Source organism: Rosa rugosa, chromosome 7 (assembly GCF_958449725.1).
Source record: "Rosa rugosa chromosome 7, drRosRugo1.1, whole genome shotgun sequence".
In the NCBI taxonomy this organism is placed as follows: Eukaryota; Viridiplantae; Streptophyta; class Magnoliopsida; order Rosales; family Rosaceae; genus Rosa; species Rosa rugosa.
In genome coordinates this window covers 298,060-319,951 of record NC_084826.1, presented here as the reverse complement: position 1 = coordinate 319,951, position 21,892 = coordinate 298,060, and the positions used below count along the sequence as shown (strand labels likewise).

Below are 21,892 nucleotides of genomic sequence, written 5' to 3'. Positions count from 1 at the left end.
AAACAGAGTAGGCAACGAAGCATTTCCAGGCTGAGACCAAAACACTTTCCAGGAAACTACCAACTTGGAAATTTTCCCAGATGAATTCCACAAAGGACGTTAAAGTCCCTAGTGTGCTACTACAATTGCAGTCGTACCCTTAATGCTGGCCCGTTCACGTTGGCAACCAATGGAATGAGGCCATAGTAGCACACTGATGCAATGCGAAAAGACAATACCACCCTTGAGCTTTGGACTCTCTCAATCTTCTAGATCACGCATTGTGTCAGTAATCCTCCCTCCTCCAAATTCAAATCCCCAGAAAAAGTCAGAGGTCAAATTCCTCAACTTTCTTCCTTGTACAAGGATTTACTTTCTCAGAAGAAGAAGAAGAAGAAAAATGTGTGGGATATTTGCGTACCTGAATTACAACGTGAATCGAGAGAGGAGTTATATTCTTCAGGTGCTATTCAATGGCCTCCGGCGATTGGAGTACCGGGGATACGATTCCGCCGGAATTTCGATCGATCATTCCTCCTCTGATCCCAAAACCTCCTCTCTCCCTCCCTCTCTCGTTTTTCGCCAGGAGGGAAACATCGAGTCGCTCGTCAAATCCGTCTACCAAGGTCACACCTTTTTTTTGTTTTTCATCCTCTTCAATTCTGCATTTTGTTCCGTCAATGCTGGAAGTTAATTCTGCTCCGGGTGGTCAGAATTACCTAAGCTCTGGTTGTCGATTACTGTCACATAAATAAATTGTTATGCCTCCTCTCTCCTTCTCATTCAATTAAGTTCAAACAACTTTTCTTAGTTGGGTGTATACAAGAGTGACCTTGTTACTAGGGTATACCAGCACTTTTATGGAAATGCCAGCTTTACATTACCCACCGTTTGGTGAGTGGGGTCGCACTGTGTTAATTGTCATGCATGAACTGATGAATGAAAGAGCGCACTACCTCTCTTCTTTTCTGCAATTTTTTGTCTTGTTTCTTTACAATGGACGGTAACTTAGAGAAGAACCAGACTCTTGACAATTCCAACTTGTTTATACTTTCAGAGGTGGCTGAAACAGACCTGAATTTGAAGCAATGTTTCTCTCACCATGCTGGAATAGCACATACCCGGTGGGCCACTCATGGAGAGCCCGCTCCAAGGAACAGCCACCCTCAGAGCTCTGATCCTGGAAATGAATTTTTGGTCGTTCACAATGGAGTTATTACTAATTACGAGGTTTGTTTTATGATTTCAGTTAAATGGTGTATTTCTTTTTCAGAATTTTGTTTTTGTTTTGGCTTTAAGATTAATCATTTTCATGAACACTATAAATAACGGATTACTACTTGTCTGATGTATAGTTGAGGGGGTCATGAATTTTCGTTTCTTAGTGAGCTGACTCCCATGTTTATAGTCGAGATCTTATATACCTTCCTTTTTACTGTCTTGTCTTGTTTTAGTTGTTGGAGATTCTTTCCCATCTTATCTAAAGTTTTCACAACAGTGATGTTCTCGCTGTCCTGTGGTCACCCATGTCGATTAGAACTTTTTCCTAGTGCTTATTTCTTCCATACAATGAAAATGTTTTTCTTTCAATTATTTTTAGTGATAAGATTTGACTGAAAGATGATAGATTGGGTGGGCATTGTTAAAGTGTAGTAGAGTTTCTTGCACTGTGGGATGGTATGACTGATGGCAGTAGTAGTAGTAGAAATGTCATGTGAAAGAAGTTCATGTTTATAGGGTAAATTGGGTATCACATTGGTGGACTGTTGGTGATAATGTCATGTGGTTTTTGTCAGCTGTAATGCTGGTTTAGCCAACGAATGGGGCAGCTGGGATGTTGGTTGTGCATGAGATGATGGGGTATTGTTTGTACAAAATATGAAATCAAAGTTTGAATGCACCTTTTTTGATAACAAATGCATTAAATACTTCCAAAAGAAAAAGAGACAAGTTATGGTGCTAAGATGATTGCTCACATAAGAAATCTGGTCATCCTATTTTTTTGTTTGTCAATATTCATTCCTTCTTTATTGTTGTTAAATTACTTTTGAATTGGCTTCAGGTTTACTTTCTTTTATAATTGTATGCCTAACGGCCTCTGTCAACAATGGTCTGTGCTGATATTACTTCCTTGCTTACTTTTCAGGCCTTAAAGGGCACTCTAGTTCGGCATGGATTTACCTTTCAATCTGAAACAGACACAGAAGTTATTCCAAAGCTTGCCAAATATGTCTTTGATAAAGCTAAAGAAGGAGAAGGTAGTTAACATGTCATTGAAGTGTGTTAAAAGCTTTGCTTCCTAAATATTTGTTACGACTTGGAGTCCAAAATTTAAGCTTTACATTTTGCACATGCACAATTGTAATATCTGTATTCGTACAATTATTGTTTTTAGCTAAAGGATCTCATCAACTGATAATATTGATAGTTGTTTGGTTTAGCATGTTCAATTCTTTTTAAAGTTAAATAGAAGATTTTACTGAATGTAAAAGGTTCCCATTTATTCTGGTTTAACATGTTCAATTTATTCTAGATATAAAAGGCTTCTTAGTTACATTGGAGAAAATATCTCATATTTCATCTCTATTTGCCAAAAATAATGGCAGGGAAGTGATTTTGTACAATAGGAATTGAAATGCTCAATTAAAATTTATATTTTCACTCTCCTGTACAGGATGAATTTTACGTAGTTTTGTTGCAGGTAGCATATAAAGCTAGTCATGGCTTCTTGTATATACCCACAAATGCATTTCCTTTTGATTATATTGTTTTGTTGAATGTTTATCTGAATCTTTTCACATACTCCCCAAAGCACAACCTGCTGTAGTGATATTTTGCTTATGTCACAGGTGACCAGACTATCACATTTAGTCAAGTAGTGCATGAGGTTATGAGGCATCTTGAAGGAGCCTATGCGCTGATTTTTAAAAGCTGGCATTATCCAAATGAGTTGATTGCTTGTAAACGTGGCAGTCCGTTGCTCCTTGGTGTGAAAGTAGGTTGCTTTTGTCATATATACTGTAACACCTGAGGCTAAAACCTTTAATTATGCCTATATTCCATAAATTTTTGTTTAGTAATGCTTTAGCTAGTTTTGGTGCGTGTTGTGTCTGGCATAGTTTCTTTAGTGAAAATAGCATGAGTCTGTTCTGAATGACAGCCTCATAATTTGATCATCTATATCTACTGTGGCTAGAATGTTTCATTTTGGTTGTAAATCTTATTGAACTGTCTGTCTGTATCTCTTCCTCTCTCTCTGGGCATGGCTGACCTTTTGCTAATGTCAGGAACTTAATGAAAATGCTAGCAATGGTTCTGCATTTCATGATGATAATTTCCTTTCAAAAAGTGGACATCCTAAAGAACTCTTCTTGTCCAGTGATGCAAATGCCGTAGTTGAACACACCAAAAAGGTTTTGGTGATTGAGGATGGTGAAGTGGTTCATCTTAAGGTAATTCATTGAGTATCTTCTTTTATTAAATTTAAGCACACTTCGTGAGGAACTACATAACCTACTGTTGTACTTTTATTTGTTTTTATACCAACCACTCTTTTGTAAGCTTCCATTATTTCTTAGTTGTTCTAATACGGATGCTCAAAACTGAAAGTTGCATGTAAGATGCCTTTTAAAATTTTTTTTTTCGAGTTTCCTTCAGCATGTCCTCAGTCCTCATTCTGTCTTGGTGGACCTTTTGGAGCTTCAGGGCCTTGGGTTTTACCATACCAATATGTTGTCATGCCAAGTTATTATTAATACTGATTTCTTTGGTATTTGTACTTATTTCTTCCGAAGCCTGAAGTAGGAATTCATAAAAGTTATTCACTTTTGTTTCAGGATGGACACGTGTCAATCCTAAAGTTTGATAAAGAAAAGCATGGTGGCCTTTCAAAAGTTGCATCAGTACAACGAGCATTGTCCATTCTTGAGATGGAGGTTGAACAAATAAATAAAGGAAATTTTGAACACTACATGCAGAAAGAAATTCATGAGCAGCCTGAATCTCTAACTACCACAATGAGGGGTAGGCTTTTACGTGGTGGTTCCTGCAAAGCCAAGACTGTTCTCCTTGGCGGACTGAAGGACCACCTTAAAACAATTAGGCGAAGCAGGCGAATTGTTTTCATTGGCTGTGGTACAAGCTACAATGCTGCTTTAGCTGCGAGACCTATCTTGGAAGAACTTTCAGGTGAGTGCTTTTTGTCTGTCTGAAATCTTTTTCTGACTGTAAAGTAGCTGTTTCTGATCTTTAATTTTTCGCACATATAAAAATAGGTATCCCTGTTACAATGGAAATTGCTAGTGATCTGTTGGATCGGCAAGGACCTATTTACAGAGAAGATACAGCTGTGTTTGTCAGTCAATCTGGTGAAACAGCAGATACTTTGAGTGCATTGGAATATGCTTTAGAAAATGGTGCATTATGTGTTGGCATAACAAATACCGTTGGTAGTGCAATAGCCCGTAACACACACTGTGGTGTTCATATAAATGCTGGTGCTGAGATTGGAGTGGCAAGCACCAAGGTAAATTTTCATTTTTCTCTACCTTGTTAGGTGATTTTGTATTTATAATTGACAGTCTTGTCACCATCCTGAATAGGCTTACACAAGTCAAATAGTGGTGATGGCTATGCTTGCCCTAGCAATTGGAGGTGACACAATTTCAAATCAAGCAAGAAGAGAGGCTATAATTGACGGTTTATTTGACCTGCCAAGTAAGCTCCATTTCTTTTCTTTTCTTTCCATGTTACTAGAATGCATTTCCTTTCCCGTCTCTTTTCCAAGAAGTAACTTATAAGAAAGCTTAAAAATGAATGCCCTTCGACGTTCTTTGTAGACAAAGTCAGAGAGGTCCTGAAGCTTGACCAGGTAATGAAGGATCTTGCAAAACAATTGATAGCAGAGCAATCACTTCTTGTTTTTGGGAGAGGATACAACTATGCATCGGCTTTGGAGGGTGCTTTGAAGGTAAAGGAAGTAGCACTCATGCATAGTGAAGGAATACTTGCCGGTGAAATGAAACATGGTCCTTTGGCTTTAGTTGATGAAAATCTCCCAACTTTTGTGATTGCTACCCGTGATGCTTGCTTCAGGTTTGTCCTGTTATAGTTGGAAGCAGTTGCATATGCTTTGAAAATTATCTGGTTTTCTTATTTATGACTTCTGTGATTTACAGTAAGCAGCAATCAGTTATTCAGCAGCTTCATGCCCGCAAAGGTCGTCTGATTGTAATGTGTTCGAAAGGAGATGCTGCATCTGTTTGCCCTGCGGAATGGGAGTCTTGTCGAGTGATTGAAGTTCCTCAGCTTGAGGATTGTCTTCAACCTGTAGTTAATATAGTTCCCTTGCAGGTAATGTTCTCGTTTCAGTGTATATATTAAACATATTATCATTATTTTGGTTGGAGTTGTGCTATATGCGCTCATTTTTGTTCCCCCATGTTGCAGCTGCTAGCATACCATCTCACAGTTTTAAGAGGTTTTAATGTGGATCAGCCTCGGAATCTTGCAAAGAGTGTGACAACCCAGTAAAGAAGTTTCGTGGACATACATGATACAACCTCATATACTTGAGCCTCATGTGATTCTTAATTGTGCTTAGAACAATCAGGAAGAACCCTATATAGCTGAATGGAATGCAATGCGAGAACTCAGACTCAGAGTTTGCTGGATGTCTTTTAGTTTCATGTGTTCTGTAATGTTATTGTGTTGGTCGTTTCTGCTGGCTGAGGCTGTCTTTTGTAAATCATTAGAAGTAGGAATACTAGAAACACTATGTCCCCCTATCCTGGTTCTTTTGTTCTTAATTTGATACCGATCAGCTTAATTTTAATATGTTCTCTCTCCCTTCAACATCATCATCTAGACTTGGATTTGAATATACTTGTGCAAGAATGGTGTGTTCCCATCCCACTAGAGTTGGGTTTCAAAGCATTTCCTTGTCAAAGATTGAACAGACACAAACACGGATTATAGATAGATTATGAGGAAAAGCATATCGTTGTAGTTGGAGCTATCAGGCTATGCCCTAGAAAGTGTAGTAATGCCGCACATTGTGTGGCTAGGGCCGCACATTTTGCTACTTATTAGTAGAGAGTGACGCTAGATTGGCTTAATCTGACTCTAATAAATAAGTTGAGTAACGAGTTTTGTGTAATGGAGTGTAGTACTTTTCGTTGCTTGAAAATTATAACAAATGGAATTTTACCGAAACATACTACTAATAAAAGCAATACTAGAGTTAAAAAAAAAATAAAAATAAAAAATGCAAGAGGAAAAAAGAAGAAACAGAAAAAAGGGTAACCTTTAAGCAGAAGCACGCCGACCGTATTTGAACAGCGGCACAGTGAGAAAACCCTAACTAGATAATAATCCCTAATTTCTGAATTCCAAAGTTGGCGGCAACATATCTCAATGGGTGGTATGCAGCTCTTGGACGGCGGCAGCGACTCAGAAACCGAAGACAAGAATGCTCCCAATCTCAAAATCAATGAAGAATACGCTCGCCGCTATGAGCACAACAAGAATCGGGAGGACCTCCACCGTTACGAGGATCTCAAGAAGCGAGGCCTCGTAGACGACCACTCCGATTCTGATTCCTCGTCCTCCGAGGACGACGACGTCGTTTTGGCAGCCAATTCCAAGAAGAAAGACCTGGAATTCTTCGATGCTATAATCAAGGTAAAGAATCGAGACCCTATCTTGAAAAACAAAGAGGTCGAGTTATTTAAATCTGATGAAACTGAGGTTGAAGATGCTGGTAATGAAACTGAAGACACTAGTCTAGTGAAAGAGGAGGATAGCAAAACTAAGAAGAAGAAAAAGAATAGCAATGAGACTGAAGAGGAGGAGGATAGCAAAACTAAGAAGAAGAAAAAGGTCTACTTGAAAGATGTAGTGGCTAATCATTTATTAGAAGACGGTGCCGAACTTCCGGAGGATGATGGTAAGCAGTTCCTCAAGAGTTACAGTGAAGAGCAAGAGCAGATAAGGAGGGAATTTTTGGAAGCAGCTGCCAAGGAGGAGGAGGAGGAGGATGATGAGGGGGAGATATTGAGAGTCAAAGGCAGTAATAGTGCTGTGGGGGATGAAGCTGATGAGGAGTTCGATAAGAAATTGGATGAGTATTTCGGTCAAGACTTGGATGACAATGCTAGGTTTCTCAGGGACTTCTTTAAGAATAAGATGTGGTTGGACAAGGGGAATCAGGGAAGAGGTGCTACTGAGGTTAGGGATGAGGATTTGGAGATGGTGTCTGAGGACGAGATGGAGATTGAGAGGCAGGAGGAGTACGAGTATAGGTTCCAGGAGAATGCAGGGGATCAGGTTTTGGGGCATGCCAGGGAGGTCGAGGGGTCGGTGAGGAAGAAGGTCAAGGCAAGGAAGGAGCAGAGGAAGAGCAAGGAGGAGAGGATGGAGATTGCAAGGTTGGAGAGGGAGGAGGAGTTGAGGCATTTGAAGAATTTGAAGAAGAAGGAGAATCATGACAGGGTCAAGAAGATAATGAAGATTGCAGGGATCAAAGAGGGCGAGGAGTCCTTGTTTGATTCCAAGGAGTTGGAGAACGAATTTGACCCCCAGGAGTATGATAGGATGATGAAGAAAGCTTTTGATGATGAGTATTATGGAAATGATGACTCAGACTTTTGTAGCGATATGGATGAGGATGGTGGTGAGATTGAGAAACCGGATTTTGATAAGGAGGACGAGTTACTTGGACTTCCCAAGGGTTGGGATGGTGCTGGGTCCAGTGATGGTTTCTTAGCTGTGAGGGAGAAGATTTTAAAGCTAAAAAAGGAGACTGGTGGTGATAATGATGAAGAGGAAGAAGACCAGGAGGAAGAGAAAGAAGAAGATGGTGATGAAGAAGGAGAAGGAGAAGAAGAGAAAGAAGAGGATGGTGATGAAGATGAAGAAGGAGAAGGAGAAGAAGAGAAACTGAGTGAGGAAGGTAAACAAGAGAAAAAGCGTAAATTAGCTATTTTGGAGAGAGCTAAAAAGGAGATGTTGGATGAATACTATAAATTAGACTATGAGGATACAATTGGAGACTTGAAGACTAGATTTAGGTATGCTAAAATAAAGCCTAATAGATTTGGGTTGACTACTGCTGAGGTATTAGTGATGGATGAAAAGGAGTTAAATCAATATGTATCTTTGAAAAAGCTTGCTCCATATGCGGAGAAGGAGTGGAAGGTACCCAATAGTAAGAGAAATGAGATAAAGAAGAGGGCCAGAGAGATTTTCAGACATGGAAAAATGGATCACAAAAAAAGTGCTAAGAAGTTGAAAATTAAGGATGATGTGAAGGATTCAATTTCATCAACACCAGCTGAGGAACGTGGGAAGAAACAAATACAGGACTCAAATGGTGATACGAGCAAATTATCCAGGACTGCTAGAAGAAGGCTGAACAAAAAGGTTGCAGCATTACCCCTTTCCAGGCTCATTGCATATGGAATGATGCCTCCAAAATCTAAGAACAAAGGAAAGCAGTGATCCAAGCAATAAACAGGTGATTTTCTCATGAACTTATAACCTAAACATCTTTTATTAGTAACTTTTAACCTCAAACATTTAGATGTCTAGTTTCTATTTACAGTTCACTTTTTTAACTTTTAATTTTTTAGTGAGTTGCTTCTCTTGATTCTTTTTGGAAGCTTTAATAGTCTAGATAGTGAACAAATAAAAGAAATCATTTACATTTTCTTTATTCTCATTTTTAATAATGCCCATTTTGTTATTGTCATTGTGAATTTGTTATATACTTATATTGAGTACTAAATGCACAATATGATATTTTTCATTAGTTTTTCAATGAATCAATCAAGGGGTTTTGTAGTGATCGATTGAATCAGGAACTCTATCCCTCTCTCTTTCTTGTATGGCAGTTTAAACTTTTAGTCTTACAGGTATAAGCCTTATAGGCTTTAATGTTGTGTCTAGAGTTATGCAGTTATACAAAATGGTATTAGTTTGGTGACTGAACTTTGCTACTATTCTATGGATCCTCGAGGGGTTTTTGGGGAATTGGAAAGGTGAAATTGTGTCCAGGCACTTTGAACTCTGAAGACTGTTACTATCACTATAGAAGTAAAATATGGAGTGTATCGTTACGTCGTACATTTATTTGTTCTATTAGTCTATTACACTTGAGAAAAAGGATAAAGGGCCGGCAGAACACAAGGTGACTGATGCAGGTACTGATGTTACAAAGGTGTTTCCCCATTTCTGATATAATTGAAGTGATGGTTGTTTAGTTTTCAGCCGTGTCTATTAAGTTTTCCGACTTGTGTTTGTTAGCTGTCTGAATTTATAAACAGATAGTTGTCTAATTATGTTTCATACACGTTCCAGAACAATCTCTGATTTCAAAGTGGTCTTTTCACCTTTAATGCTATGGATTATGATACTGACGCTGGGTGTTGGGTTTATGTATGTGTAAAATGATTTAGTTTTCATGATGTCAGCAGGTTTGATATTTTCATAAATGGAGCGGGATGAGGACTACAATTTTGCAGAGGTGAGAAGCGTGTCGGGGCTTTTGTCCAATTGACAACAAAACAAAGGCAAACATGGTAGAAGTAGAAATGCTTCATTGAGAAAAAGAAAGAGAGGGACCAAACCCCCCTTTCTTTTCCTGTGTTTTCCGATAAGCATATGCTTTCAGTAGAGAGTGTGAACATCATGTTGTAGCCTGGAATAAGAAGTTCATTAACGTCAACAATGTGACAGGATAGATTTTATGTTTTTCGGTTTGTTGGAACTTGGAAGACTGTTGGTTTTTGTTTAAATTGGTGTTTGAACTTGTAATAATGTCAAGCTTTCCGTTGCAAAACTCACAATCTCTAGCAACAAATTTTCCGTTGGGAAATATTGTAGGTAGAAATCATGCCAAATTTCAGTTGTGGAAAAAAAAAAAAAATATCAAGTAAAATGAAAAACCAAATATGGTAATGATTGAGCTAGCTCCAGCCTGCACATTAACTAACTAACCCAGAGAGAATTAAATTAAAAGAAAAAAAACCGCCCTTTTTTCATTTCTCTCCCCAAAACCTTAAAACAATCGAAAACCAATCACCACCCACCCAAATTCGCCTCTCTCAAAAAGTCAAAACAAAAGATGGGACTGGGATTGCAGGGTCCAAAATCCCTTGTGGGCTTTGTTCTTCTGCTCCTCCTTGCTGTGATCGGCGCCGTGGCCGGAGCATCGCCGGCCCCCAAATCCAGCCGCAAAACAAGCATCGGAGGAGGAGGAGGAGGAGGAAGCATCTACGATCACCTCCGGCAATATGGCTTGCCCATCGGCCTCCTCCCCAAAGGCATCACGGAATATTCCCTCGACGATTCCAGCGGCGAATTCCGGGTATTTCTGCCCCAGCCTTGCCGCGCCAAGTTCGAGAATCAGGTCCGGTACGATTTGAACGTCTCCGGGACTCTCACTTTCGGCCGAATCGCCGACTTGTCCGGCGTCTCTGCTCAGGAGCTCTTCCTTTGGTTTCCGGTGAAAGGTATCCGAGTGGATGTGCCCAGCTCCGGCCTCATTTACTTCGATGTCGGCGTTGTCGATAAGCAGTTCTCTTTGTCCCTCTTCGAGTCTCCGCCCGATTGCACTGCTCTTGATCCTTATGATCCCTCTTCTTCTTCTTCTTCTTCTTCTTCCAATTCCCCATCTGAGCTCAAGGTAGATTCTGATTCCATTTCCAATTCTCAATTCGATTCGGCTGCTTCGATTTGATGAATGTGATTTCATTCACTGGGAGAGTTCTGTTTGGTGTTGTTGGATTGTGATTATTTCTGTTTAAAATGAACGAGTCTATGCTTTCTCTTATTTGCAGAGTTGTGTTGGGTGTATGTGATTTTCTCATAGGAAACCATAGTTCTGGTGTTCATCATATGAACTCATTCATTTAGTTAAACTTCACATGACAAATTCGGTGGGATGGGATCGCATTGCTGATAGGTTAATATCTAATTGATTCAAGGAAAATAGCTATAATCAATGTTTGTTGAATTGTAAGTACATGTGGAGTTGAATTGTGGAGTTGGACAGAGTTTGATGCTCTCATATCCGTTCGCAAAAGATTTGATGCTGATGTTTTATGTTCACAATAGTCAAGGCTTTTGACAGGTTTAGGAGCATTACGGATGGTAATCATGGTCGTGTATATGATTTTAGTAGAACATGATGGAAGGAAGAATTTCTTCAACGCACAAACCCTGTCCTAGTACATCATATGAACTTTATGTTGACTCTTCCCACTAGCTTGATTGGGGGATTTTAAAGATGAGAGGCATTTCTTCCCGAATTAGATTGTGGGGGGTTTAATGACAAGTCCTTCCTTAAGTTCATGTTCATTCATGTGAAAACCGCTAATGTATGTCCAAGAAGATTCTGATGGTTGGTTGACCAAGCTTGTCCTTACTGTAATTATTATTTTTGTGTATGGGGTTAATGGAATAAAATCCTGATGGAGTAGAACAATGTCTGAGGTTGAAATTCTTTTCTAATGCATATTTATCTTGTGAACTGATAGTATTCGTTTCATGAAAATACTTTTCTTTTTCGACTTCCAACTTGTTTTCAGTCTGGTGCTGTCGTCTTGCGTCCCGTTTACAGTTTTTAACTATTCTGTGATTCCAAGGAATGATAATAGCTGACCCCAAGCAGTTTATATTAGAACTTCAAGTGGATTCTAGAGTCACTTAAGTTCGTTATCCTGATTAGTATTTATGTATTCTGGTTTCCTCATCCTCCAGTTGAACTTCTTTATGTAGATAAATTTGTGTTGGCTCTATGAGTATATCTTATTCACTTGCTCTGTTTAGCACGTGGTAATTTTAAGTGTGCTTATGTCTAAATACCATTATCCTTGTTTCTCAATAATTTTGGTGTTGAGAATGTGTTCTCAATGATTATTTTCTAGTACGTTGTCCTTCCTTCCTTACTTTCAGTCCTAAAAAGAAAATAATGAATTTGTGTGATTATGTGTAATTGAGCTGGTGCTAAAATTGATTGATATTATCAAACTGCAGACTCTATCAGAAGATGTTGGGTACAAAGCTGCTTCATAGATTGTGCAGAAGGGGAGAGACACAGTTGAAGTAATCTCAATCAAGTCAAGCTGAGGGGTTTTTAGTTTAGTTGATGTTTTTCTCCTTTTGCCTGAAGTGGATGACAAAGTTTCTGGTTTGGCCTTTGAATATGTGTGCTTGCTTGCTTGCTATTCTGTATGGACATGTTGGCCTGATGCTTGTGTCTTTGCGGGCAAAATTAGAACAATTTTGGTAAGGAGAAGAGAGAGTGAAAAGAGACGCAATGAAGATTGGGTTGGTTGGTCTACATATAGTAATATTAGTATAGTCAAGAGTCAGACGAGGGCGTCGGGTCAGGTTGGTTCTGGTTCACAGATTTGCTTGAAATTTATGTCAAATTGTTGTCATAATATATAAGTTTACTTGTTAGTATGGATACAATCATGTATTGATTGATCAGTTGTGTATCGAGTTTGATTCCGTCTTCTGTAAATGTTAAAGAAACTGATTTCCTTGTGGTGTTATGTTGAAGTATAAATTAAAATTTTGGACATGATGAGAAGCAGAGGGAGCGACGGAAGGGAGTGAATCTTCACTTGGTATGGTGCAAAATAGGATGTGGCTGGGGCTTGATACTTTCAGTATCAAGTCTCAACCTCAATTTTCTTCGTGGGCCTCAAGAAAAGATTCAACTTGGGCCTTTTCTTTATCTTTGGGGTTAAAGCTCAGTGTCGTCGATGATTTCTGTAAGGGCTTCCTTTGGGCCCTATAAAAATGAGAAAGCTTGAGAGTTCTGTACATATCGCACCAAGAAGCCCATTATCATTTCCATTAATAAACGAAACGAAGCGAAGCGAAGCGAAGGAACCCAGTCTCTTTCTCTCTCTCAAAATCAAAATTGGCAGAGCTAAAGCCTAAAGCCATGGCCTCCATCCATCTCCTCCACGGCCTGTCGCCGACTACTCCCAAAACCCTAAAAATGATGCCCAAATTCCACTCCTCCTTCCCGTCCACCATCGCCAACAGGTCGCTCTCTTTCCCCAAATCCAAATCGAGGACCATCACTTGCTCCGGCGCGACGACACCCGCCACAGATCGGTTAATCTCAGCCGTCTCTTACACTCTCCCCTTCTTCAATTCCCTCCAGTACGGTCGCTACCTGTTCTTCCAGTTCCCCAAACTGGGCCTCCTCTTCGAGCCGCTGCTTCCCTTGTTGGGCCTCTACCGGTCCATCCCCTACTCGAGCTTCGTCGCCTTCTTCGCCCTCTATTTGGGTGTGGTCAGAAACCCTAGCTTCAGCCACTATGTCAGGTTCAATGCTATGCAGGCCGTCACCTTGGACGTCCTCTTGGTCCTCCCGCTCCTCATTCAGAGGATCTTCAGTCCGGGTCAGGCCGGTCTGGGCTACAAGCTCATGGTCTGGGGTCACAATGGTATTTTCGTTTTCAGTGTTCTCTGCTTTGTTTATGGGTTGGTTAGTTCAATTTTGGGTAGGACTCCTTATTTGCCCTTTGTTGCTGATGCCGCCGGCCGCCAGCTCTGATAATTGCTCAAAAGGGTTTAATTTTATGTGTTTCAGTTTCTTAATCAATTCAGGAAACAAATGCAATAGCTGTTTAATGCTTGCTGATATTGTTCATTGTTGATTTGAATGGTTTGTGTCCTAAAATTTCAGAACGGGAAAACCAGGAAAATTCTCATTACTGCTTAGCCCGTTCAAAGTTACTCCTAATTTGACCCAAAAGCACCAGTTATAGTGAGTGTTTCAACTAACCTCAGGAACCTCATTTTTTAACAAATTTACGTATTGACCGCTACTTCAAAATTCGATCAAATTGAGCAAAAAGCCCTTGCTTATAATAAATAGCACACGAGTTTTAGGGAAATTTCACTGGTTTCAATCTATTATTATAATAATTTTTTTTTTTCATTTGTCTTATAACATCAAAAGAACCTTTATAACATCATAATTTTCATAAAGGTTTTTCCTGAGGATGGAGTTTAAAATGACTTACGAGTAGAGTGTTTGGTAAGGTAATTCAGGTCATTACAGTTTGATGCATCTAGTGATGTACGAAGACTAAGACATGTTTCAATCTGTCCTATCTCAACATCAGAAACATCATTTTTCAAGAAATTTACATGTTGATCGCCACTTCAAATTTCTCCCAAATATAGCCAAAAACCCGCACACGAGTTTTGGGTAAATTTCATAGATTTCGATCCAATGATTAAAATATCGAAGATCATGAAAATATCGATAGTTTATATATATATATCAAGAAATATCGAATATCGATGAAAATTTTGATATGATTAGCTAAAAAATATACGGAAAGATGTTAAAATCAATAACGATGCTTGTAAAAAACGGAAATTTCGAAGAAATATTGAGAATATCTTAGATATTTTAGTCTTTGCTTCGATCCAATTAATTTTCCCATTCATGTGTGCTTTTAAACACCCCTTAACATCATAAGAACATTTATAACATGAAAAATTCACATCCCTTAGGTTTTTCCTGAGAAACTCCATCAAAATGACTTACGAGTCGAGTGTTTGGTAAGGTAATTCAAACCATTACATTTTGAGGTATCGAGTGATGTACAAAGGCTGAGACGTGTTATAAGACCTCATGTTTCCTTAGGTTTTTCCTCAGAATCCTCATTTTTCAACAAATTTACGTGTTAATTGCTGCTTCAAATTTCGCCCAAATGTAGCCAAAAACCCTTGCATAGCACACTAGTGAGTAGTGACTAGTTTTGGGGAAATTTCATTGCTTTCGATCCAATTAATTATGAAGGAAGGAGGAAGAAGAAAATGAAAAGAAATTACGAAGGTAAAACAGAAGAAGACGTCCTAATATAAAAAGAAGAAAAAAATTATTAATTAAGGCAACTGGACCCATCATTTTTTTTTTTTTTTTTTAAATCAGACCAGACCAGAACCGAACCGAATTTGACAGAAATTAGATCCACAACGCTCAATTTATCAAATTTAAAAGTCCAAAATAAACCGGCCAGTCTAGGCCGATTTTTCTAGCGTTTATGTCCACCACTAGAACAAACTGACATGCATCGAAGGTTCTTGGGCACACAAGCATGTAACATGCACCGAATGCATTCCATCAAAATGCATGTCGATTACCTTTAAATTATGCTAGGGTTCATGGTCTCAACTCCCAAGCTTCCATCAACAGTACTACACTCCACACAAAACCAAATACATCACAAGCATCATCTAAGTACACAACTTAAAGAATAGGAAAGAGTAAGAAACCACTTAAATTTACTTCAGCAAAGAAAACCCTCACAAAAAGTTAATGCCATATCCTAAGTTCAATTAGATGGTAATGGTCTCTTGTTGCAAGTTTCCTGTTGAGAAGAAAGGTGAAGGGAGGTCTTTTCTGATGAATAGTAATGGAAGTGTTAAACAACTAAAGGTGTTAAACACCTCGATGAATTGAAAATATGGGTGATATGTGTTGCTAAAACCATTAGAGTTGTGATGAAAAATTAGTCACCATGGGATTCTTCATGAAATACCGGATCAAATAGTTTGCAAAATGCTATTAGGTTTTCAAAAGTGTGCAATGGAACACAGCCTTTTCTATGGCAATCATGATCAACCCTGAACTTTTACACACAAATTATGTCGGACCTTATCTCCAGTTTCATCAAATTTCCATGCACCAAGTTTCCCAAAACTATGTGTATATATAGTTTTCATAAACTTCATCTAGCCATATGCATTAGGTAAAGCATTACAAAAACAGCATGTTGTTGTAGTGCAAAGTCCAGGGAAAGTGTATGGGCCAAGGCACAAGATGGGTCAGGTAAGGCACAACACTACATGGGTCAGCAAGCTATGCAAGGCATGTCAGGAGCTAGGGAAACTGATGCAAGCTATGGTCAAAGCATTCGGTGTTGATTTGTTACAAGTTACATTAAAAGAGCTAAAAACCTAATGAATAAGATACATGTTAAATCACTTGATTCAGAAACTTGAGATTGTTTTTAAAATATATAAATAGGCCAATTGAACTTTCTCCAGCAAGCACATAACAGTTCTGACATTAATTGTTTCACAGCATAATATCAAAACCTCACAACTACAACTCCCAAGAACATATATATATGTCCTGAAGCTTTTATATGCACAAGATCATTGATAGAACAGATCCGGATCACACACCGCACAAGACAATCTTTGCCAAAGAGACCTTCCATCTTCGTAAAGAGTTCTGGATGATTTCTTGAAAAGTTAGGTTCATCCCACCACTCTTTTCCAACACTACATGATATGGATTAGACTAAATGATGGCAACTGGATGCAAGTACCCGGCCAACATATCTCTTAACATGGGAGTCAAATTTCAAGGAGGGAGTGACTACTTAAAATTACAACTATTTTTTGGCGAAAGATCAGTCAAATATCATGAAAATGTGAATTAGCGATATATTAAGACAGTAAAACATACCTCTCATGCATACCTCTTAAATATGAAGTTGAGAAAAACTAAGCAGCAGTCCTTACATCCATCACAGGAGAAACAGCTCAACTCCAACAAAAGAACTTAGGAAGAAACATTATACCGTCTGGGTACATAAGTTTTAAAACTGACCTAGACAAGAACACGAAATATCCTTTTTCCGCATACTCCAAAGCAAGAACTAGTATCGGTCATAACGCCTGGAAGAACCAATTAATATATCAGATGATGATCCTAAGAAAGTTTCCAAACTTGCATATGAATATGACTCGACCAGAAAGCATGTACTAGTAAAAAGCCCAGCTTCAAATTCACTCGGGCAGAAATCAAGGACTCGAACATGGCTTGTGATCAATATAAGGTAGCAACTATCTTGTCCTCCAAATCCACACCAAAAATTTAGATAGTTAAGACAATAGGGAAGACCAAAAGGGAAGCCATTTCTACAGGTTGGCAAGAAGCACTTTAAAGAAGCCACAAAGCCCTCTAAAAGCATGCTTCAAGCTATTAGGTCTGTTTTCAAGATAATAAAAAGTTCATCGTACTTTTTCACAAAATTGCAGACACACACTACAAAAAGGGTGTAACAGAGAATTGTAAAGAACTAAAGACAGCTTTAAATTAATTTTTGCTGGATGTTGGCACTTTGTCCATTATGATACAGAAAACTGTTTTATTAAGGTTGTTCCAGTCTTTGGATGATATTGAATACTTGATTATATCAAGCACAGAAGTATCCCAGTACATGTCATGTCACTGATTTTCATTCCCGACGTTATCCAAGAGTGAAAATCAGACACACAAGATTCAACTCTATAGTCACTGATATGAAAACATTCATTTATCCAAACACAAAAGGAGGAAGCATGTATGTCAAAAGAACATAATACTGCCAGAAATAGCTACAATGGATGAGCAATCACCTGTGGCGATCATAATCCTTGGAACGTTCACGTGACCGAGAGCGTGACCTACGGTGACTTCTTGAATCATAATTGCGGGAACGGTTTGAATCTCTGTCACGCTCTCCACGATCGCGATCATAGTACCTATCACGATCTCTACTCCTACGATCGAGATCCCTCCCCCGGTCGCGGCTATCTCCCTGTTCCTTGTCCCTACTTGATTCTCTGTCACGTTCCTTGCTCCTCTCTTTTGATCTATATGGCAAATAATCAAAAGAAAAGACATGAATCATATTTATAATGAAAATCATGTAAGGAGTATGATATATAGATATTTGTTACACGAACGTATTGAGTTTTACCTTCTTTCATCATACCGATCAACCTTGCGAATCTTGTTTCTCTCAGCCTGAAATTGGCACCCCTTTTGTTACTAAGATGGACATGAAAAACTAAATTGCTTATGGAGAGATACAACATGAGGGTTTAGAGGTAGACCATAAGTAGTAAACAACACATAAGATCTTTGCTAACAATGAGACAAACAGCAAAGCAACTAAAACAACTGGCATGCCCATACACATGGACCTTTATATAAAATTGAAAGGCCAATTGACAAGGATTGCTCCCTTCATAATTCAAAACAAAACAAAACAAAAAACAAAAAATGTGCATGCAAGCGTATTACAAAATCCGACAGCTTGAAGCGACTTACACTTGTTAAACAGAACAAGGAAATCTCTATACAGAAGGATGTTATGGATAATCCTTATTAGCTCATTTTGTTTCATATAGCATATAATAATCCCATCAATGGTAAAATCTTTGAAATAGTACATCAAAAGAGTAACAGATAATTTTCAACATGTAGATTCCACTAGAGTCGAAGAATTGCAAGCCTAACCTCAAGACATCCTTCAGGTAATCGTAAAATGAATTAAGTAGGTTGTGTACTCCATTCTCATAAGTAGACTAACTGTTACCCAAAACCAACTCTTTAAATTTCCTCAAAACTAAAAACAGTTTTAACATCCTTTTCAACAAAAAAAAAAAAGAGAAAAAAAAAAGAGTTTTACCCTTGTAAAATACCTAAACTAAGAAGAATAGCATTTTAAAAAGTATGACCCAAGGCCCATTCTCCATTCCATGGCCTAGATACAAAAGGTATACACCTTTACCCAAAAAAAAAACATAATTCCTTGCATATGGCATACGGCCATAATTTTTCCCCCCTTGGAACCTTTAGAAAAGCAGCTCAATAATAGTGAAAAAGACTTTACAAAAAAATATACTCACAGATACCGTAATATGAGATCTCTATAAGTTTGTAACAATACAAGAGCACCTGAGCCAAATTTCACAATGCAAACTTACTTTGCAGGTAAATAACTTAAAAACTTGGCAGGTAAATTGAAATACTTGGATTACATATATGAGGCTATGCCCAAAATGCTGAAAACATCTTTGTTGAGAGCAGCACTAGCGATTCAGTAACTTCCTCCATGAAACCAACCTAAGAAATGTTTATATAATTATAGAACGATCATCATACCTGCAGCTCTGCTAACTTCTCACGGATTTGCATATAGCCTAAATGAAGTTTCCCACCAAAATGATCAGCTAAACGACGATCACTGAAAACAACAACAAAAAGCTCAGGATAGTCACTTTAGACATGCAATGGCCCCAACAGTTTTCTTCATGTACAGTACAGATTCCCATAAAATTACTAGTCAACAATAGCATGATCTACAAACATGAAACAAAAAAAAGACGCACATTCTTTAGCTGCAAAAGTTATCCTCGTAAAACTGGGCACAAGAGCCTGCTGGTGACAAGGTATAATCGTTGGGTCAAAAGCTGAAGCACTTGAAACCCCAAATTCTAATTTTATTTGTACCTAAAATACTAGAAACTAGAGTTGCAATGGTATTCATGATTTTTTACCTGTCATAAACACTCAGAAATGCTCCACAGATGTCACAAACACGCAGCTTTTGATCCGTCTGAAATAACAGCATAATTAACAAGTTAACAAAAATGCTGGGCAAGAAAGCATCACATATACCAGAGATTTTCTTCCTTCCATAGAAGAGGATATCAACAATGACAAAACATACAGCCATGCAAGCGTCTAATGTGAATAATTGGACAACAAAGATGAAAGTACGGAGTTACAATTACAACCTATGATCGCAATATTAATATCTTCTTCCCATTTCTAACCACAAATGTGTGACATATGCCCAAAGTGCTGGAACAATATATATGAGCACTTTCCATGTGACATGGAAGAATTATATAGCAGATAATTTGTCATTGTTACCTTATGTAACAAATAAATTAATAGATAGATTAAAAGTAGAAGAAGAATGGACTCACAATGCGCACATCTGCAGCAGTGTACTTAGAGGAATCCAGGACAGGCTCCTGCCGGGCAGGCAACTGAAAACAAATATACAGTCACTCACGGGTCATTGGCAAGAAAGAAAAAAAGAACACAACAGATCCAAGACTTTAAATAAAAATGATATTAACAAGAGTAGCAGAACAGGTGAACCAGTTAACTATTACAAGACAATATTATTATTATTTATTCAGTTAATACCTTTTTCAGTGCTTCAGCCTCTTCCAATGCTTTTTGCGCCTCATCAACCATTCCTTGCTCACCTAAAGATGATAATGAACTTTATGGACCACATACTAAGGAAAACTAACAAAAAGATTTCTAGAACAGCAGAAAAGTAACATCTGATAAGCACACAACACTTTCCTACTAATATAATCTAAAGCATGACGTAAAGACTTTGTTCCAAAAAGATATTCAAAAGAAATTGATGAATGAATATGCCAACACTGAAAAATCAATTCTGTTTCAGGCCATGATCTTTACAATCAGATAAACATGAAAAAAAAAAAATCAGTTTCCATTGAAAGTCATCGTACGTGCCATAAAAGTCAGCAAAGAAACCACTACCATAACTTCATCTAACTAAATGCAGAGAGATCACTACCACCTATTGCAGACGATCAAAGGGTATATAGAAGTTCATGAATGTATATGAAGGCAAATTCATATTCTTCTTGTATTCAAAATTAGCGTTTGACAGGACCTAATTCAAAATTGAGAAACTATTCACTTACCAAGGTCCTCTGCCTTCTTCAACTTTTCATTTATCATTTCCTGCGTTCGAGCGTCAGGAACAACTACAGGCAACGGTGCCAAAGGTGGTGGGTTTGGCAGGGGTTGAGGTAAAGCTGCCCTATCCTTATTGAAAGCATCCAAAAGAAGCATTGACTGTTTACAAAATAATATAAGTTAAGAGCAATGAAAATTTGTCAATAAGTGAACCACATTAAGGAACAGCACAAAGATAGTTCAGTTTATGTGCATATATATCTTAATTCCAGGGAAGTTATACGTACCTGTTTGTCTGCTCTCTTGCCTCTGAGTTCTTCTAATATCTCCAGAGCCCGAATCTTAAGATCTGTCTTGCCTTCAAGATCTGCAAATTTGACGTTAACAAAATGAAAACTGTAGCACATAATAATAATGATAACAAAAAATTTGTACATATAACAGAAAACAGAAGCTATACAGTAATTTAAAAAAGGTTTACCGAATCTATCAGCTTCTTCAAGCTTCTCTTTGATCTGCTTTGACAACTCAAGTATCTCCGGTGTCTGCAATTGCAATGGAAACCAACACATAAGCATTCAGTCACTTTTGCCTACGAAACAAACACAATGTATAACTAAGAGAGAACGAATGATGTATCCACCTGAGTAACCTCAGAGACAGAAATTGCAATAGCAGCTTTTGCATCATCATCCTCGAGGCGCTTAAGGGCTCTAGAAATTTTTCGATCACATTCAACAATGAGCCTATCTATGACATCCTCCAGGTCTCTGTCATAGTTATCAGTCCCTTGTTTTCTCGCTTCTTTGTATCTACGGAAGAGTTAAGGCTCCACTAGCATTGAAATATTACCGAAAAATCAAAATTGAAGCAATGAATCGTGTTAAAAGGATACTCTTCTCTGAGCTGCAGAGAGTGAACCTTCGGGCAGGGTCCCATATCCATTTTCTGAAACGAAAATCAAGATTGAATTCTCATCGGAATCAATCAATCAATCAAAAAAGTAATAGTAGAGATAAACGATTTGGTTACCGTTAATTGGAAGAGCTCGTGGGGGCAGAGTCCGACCAAGTAGAGGCGACACACATCGCGATCGTAATATTTGCGATTGACCTCCCGGACGTCGCCGTTCCGATTGGCTCCCATGAGCTGGTCCAGCTGCTTCCTCAGCGCGTCCATGGCTCTCTCTCCACAGCTTTGGATTTCGTTTAACCACAGATTAGGGTTTGTTTCGGATTTTTCCCACATACGATTTGGATTTCTCAAGTTTTGTGTTAACTGGATTGTACTTAATAATATTTGCTTTGCTCGCATGCCCTTCCACTTTTATATATTTTCAAA

The 21,892-nt window shown here is 38.4% G+C and overlaps 5 protein-coding genes across 7 annotated transcripts; 4 read left to right on the top strand and 1 right to left on the bottom strand.

Moving 5' to 3' along the window:
* Positions 1-268: 268 nt before the first annotated feature.
* LOC133720730 (glutamine--fructose-6-phosphate aminotransferase [isomerizing] 1) lies at positions 269-5,837 on the top strand. Its single transcript, XM_062147185.1, has 11 exons — positions 269-605; positions 1,037-1,209; positions 2,126-2,237; positions 2,829-2,974; positions 3,267-3,431; positions 3,816-4,167; positions 4,254-4,504; positions 4,581-4,695; positions 4,818-5,073; positions 5,157-5,331; positions 5,428-5,837. The coding sequence occupies exons 1-11, from the start codon at positions 380-382 to the stop codon at positions 5,509-5,511; spliced, it is 2,055 nt and encodes a 684-aa protein (XP_062003169.1). The 5' UTR covers positions 269-379; the 3' UTR covers positions 5,512-5,837.
* A 439-nt stretch (positions 5,838-6,276) lies between these two features.
* On the top strand, positions 6,277-12,539 carry LOC133720731 (uncharacterized). Of its 2 annotated transcripts, none has more exons than XM_062147188.1 (3): positions 6,277-8,494; positions 9,450-10,663; positions 12,016-12,539. In XM_062147188.1, exon 1 carries the CDS (start codon positions 6,394-6,396, stop codon positions 8,476-8,478), a length of 2,085 nt encoding a protein of 694 aa, XP_062003172.1. In that variant the 5' UTR covers positions 6,277-6,393; the 3' UTR covers positions 8,479-8,494; positions 9,450-10,663; positions 12,016-12,539. The 2 variants fall into 2 exon arrangements, with proteins under 2 accessions (XP_062003172.1, XP_062003171.1); XM_062147187.1 differs by having other exon boundaries at positions 6,278-8,494; positions 9,453-10,663.
* On the top strand, positions 10,103-10,717 carry LOC133720776 (uncharacterized). Its single transcript, XM_062147246.1, has one exon. It carries the CDS (start codon positions 10,103-10,105, stop codon positions 10,715-10,717), a length of 615 nt encoding a protein of 204 aa, XP_062003230.1.
* A 332-nt stretch (positions 12,540-12,871) lies between the features above and the next one.
* On the top strand, positions 12,872-13,667 carry LOC133720732 (protein TIC 20-II, chloroplastic). Its single transcript, XM_062147189.1, has one exon. The coding sequence runs from the start codon at positions 12,938-12,940 to the stop codon at positions 13,556-13,558; it is 621 nt and encodes a 206-aa protein (XP_062003173.1). The 5' UTR covers positions 12,872-12,937; the 3' UTR covers positions 13,559-13,667.
* A 2,339-nt stretch (positions 13,668-16,006) lies between these two features.
* LOC133721320 (uncharacterized) lies at positions 16,007-21,818 on the bottom strand. 2 transcript variants are annotated; one of them, XR_009852162.1, is made up of 14 exons: positions 21,584-21,818; positions 21,447-21,499; positions 21,195-21,363; positions 21,033-21,096; positions 20,839-20,918; positions 20,557-20,710; positions 20,021-20,082; positions 19,795-19,857; positions 19,360-19,418; positions 18,965-19,046; positions 17,775-17,821; positions 17,431-17,667; positions 16,496-16,707; positions 16,007-16,258 (listed from the first exon to the last, which is right to left on the bottom strand). XR_009852162.1 is itself a non-coding variant. In XM_062147899.1 (13 exons), the coding sequence occupies exons 1-13, from the start codon at positions 21,797-21,799 to the stop codon at positions 16,689-16,691; spliced, it is 1,305 nt and encodes a 434-aa protein (XP_062003883.1). In that variant the 5' UTR covers positions 21,800-21,818; the 3' UTR covers positions 16,449-16,688. The 2 variants fall into 2 exon arrangements, 1 of the variants encoding a protein (XP_062003883.1); XM_062147899.1 differs by lacking the exon at positions 16,007-16,258 and having other exon boundaries at positions 16,449-16,707.
* Between the last annotated feature and the right edge of the window lie 74 nt (positions 21,819-21,892).

What these genes read in the sequence shown, in the direction of transcription:
- LOC133720730 (XM_062147185.1), top strand. Translation starts at nt 380, where the DNA reads ATGTGTGGGATATTTGCGTACCTGAATTACAACGTGAATCGAGAGAGG. An exon ending in TAAAGCTAAAGAAGGAGAAG is followed by an intron (nt 2,238 to 2,828) that starts GTAGTTAACATG and finishes CTTATGTCACAG; the next exon opens with GTGACCAGACTATCACATTT. An exon ending in ACCCGTGATGCTTGCTTCAG is followed by an intron (nt 5,074 to 5,156) that starts GTTTGTCCTGTT and finishes TGTGATTTACAG; the next exon opens with TAAGCAGCAATCAGTTATTC.
- LOC133720731 (XM_062147188.1), top strand. Translation starts at nt 6,394, where the DNA reads ATGGGTGGTATGCAGCTCTTGGACGGCGGCAGCGACTCAGAAACCGAA.
- LOC133720776 (XM_062147246.1), top strand. Translation starts at nt 10,103, where the DNA reads ATGGGACTGGGATTGCAGGGTCCAAAATCCCTTGTGGGCTTTGTTCTT.
- LOC133720732 (XM_062147189.1), top strand. Translation starts at nt 12,938, where the DNA reads ATGGCCTCCATCCATCTCCTCCACGGCCTGTCGCCGACTACTCCCAAA.
- LOC133721320 (XM_062147899.1), bottom strand. Translation starts at nt 21,799, where the DNA reads ATGTGGGAAAAATCCGAAACAAACCCTAATCTGTGGTTAAACGAAATC. An exon ending in CTGTCTCTGAGGTTACTCAG is followed by an intron (nt 21,097 to 21,194) that starts GTGGATACATCA and finishes TTGCAATTGCAG; the next exon opens with ACACCGGAGATACTTGAGTT. An exon ending in GAAGAAGGCAGAGGACCTTG is followed by an intron (nt 20,083 to 20,556) that starts GTAAGTGAATAG and finishes TATCATCTTTAG; the next exon opens with GTGAGCAAGGAATGGTTGAT.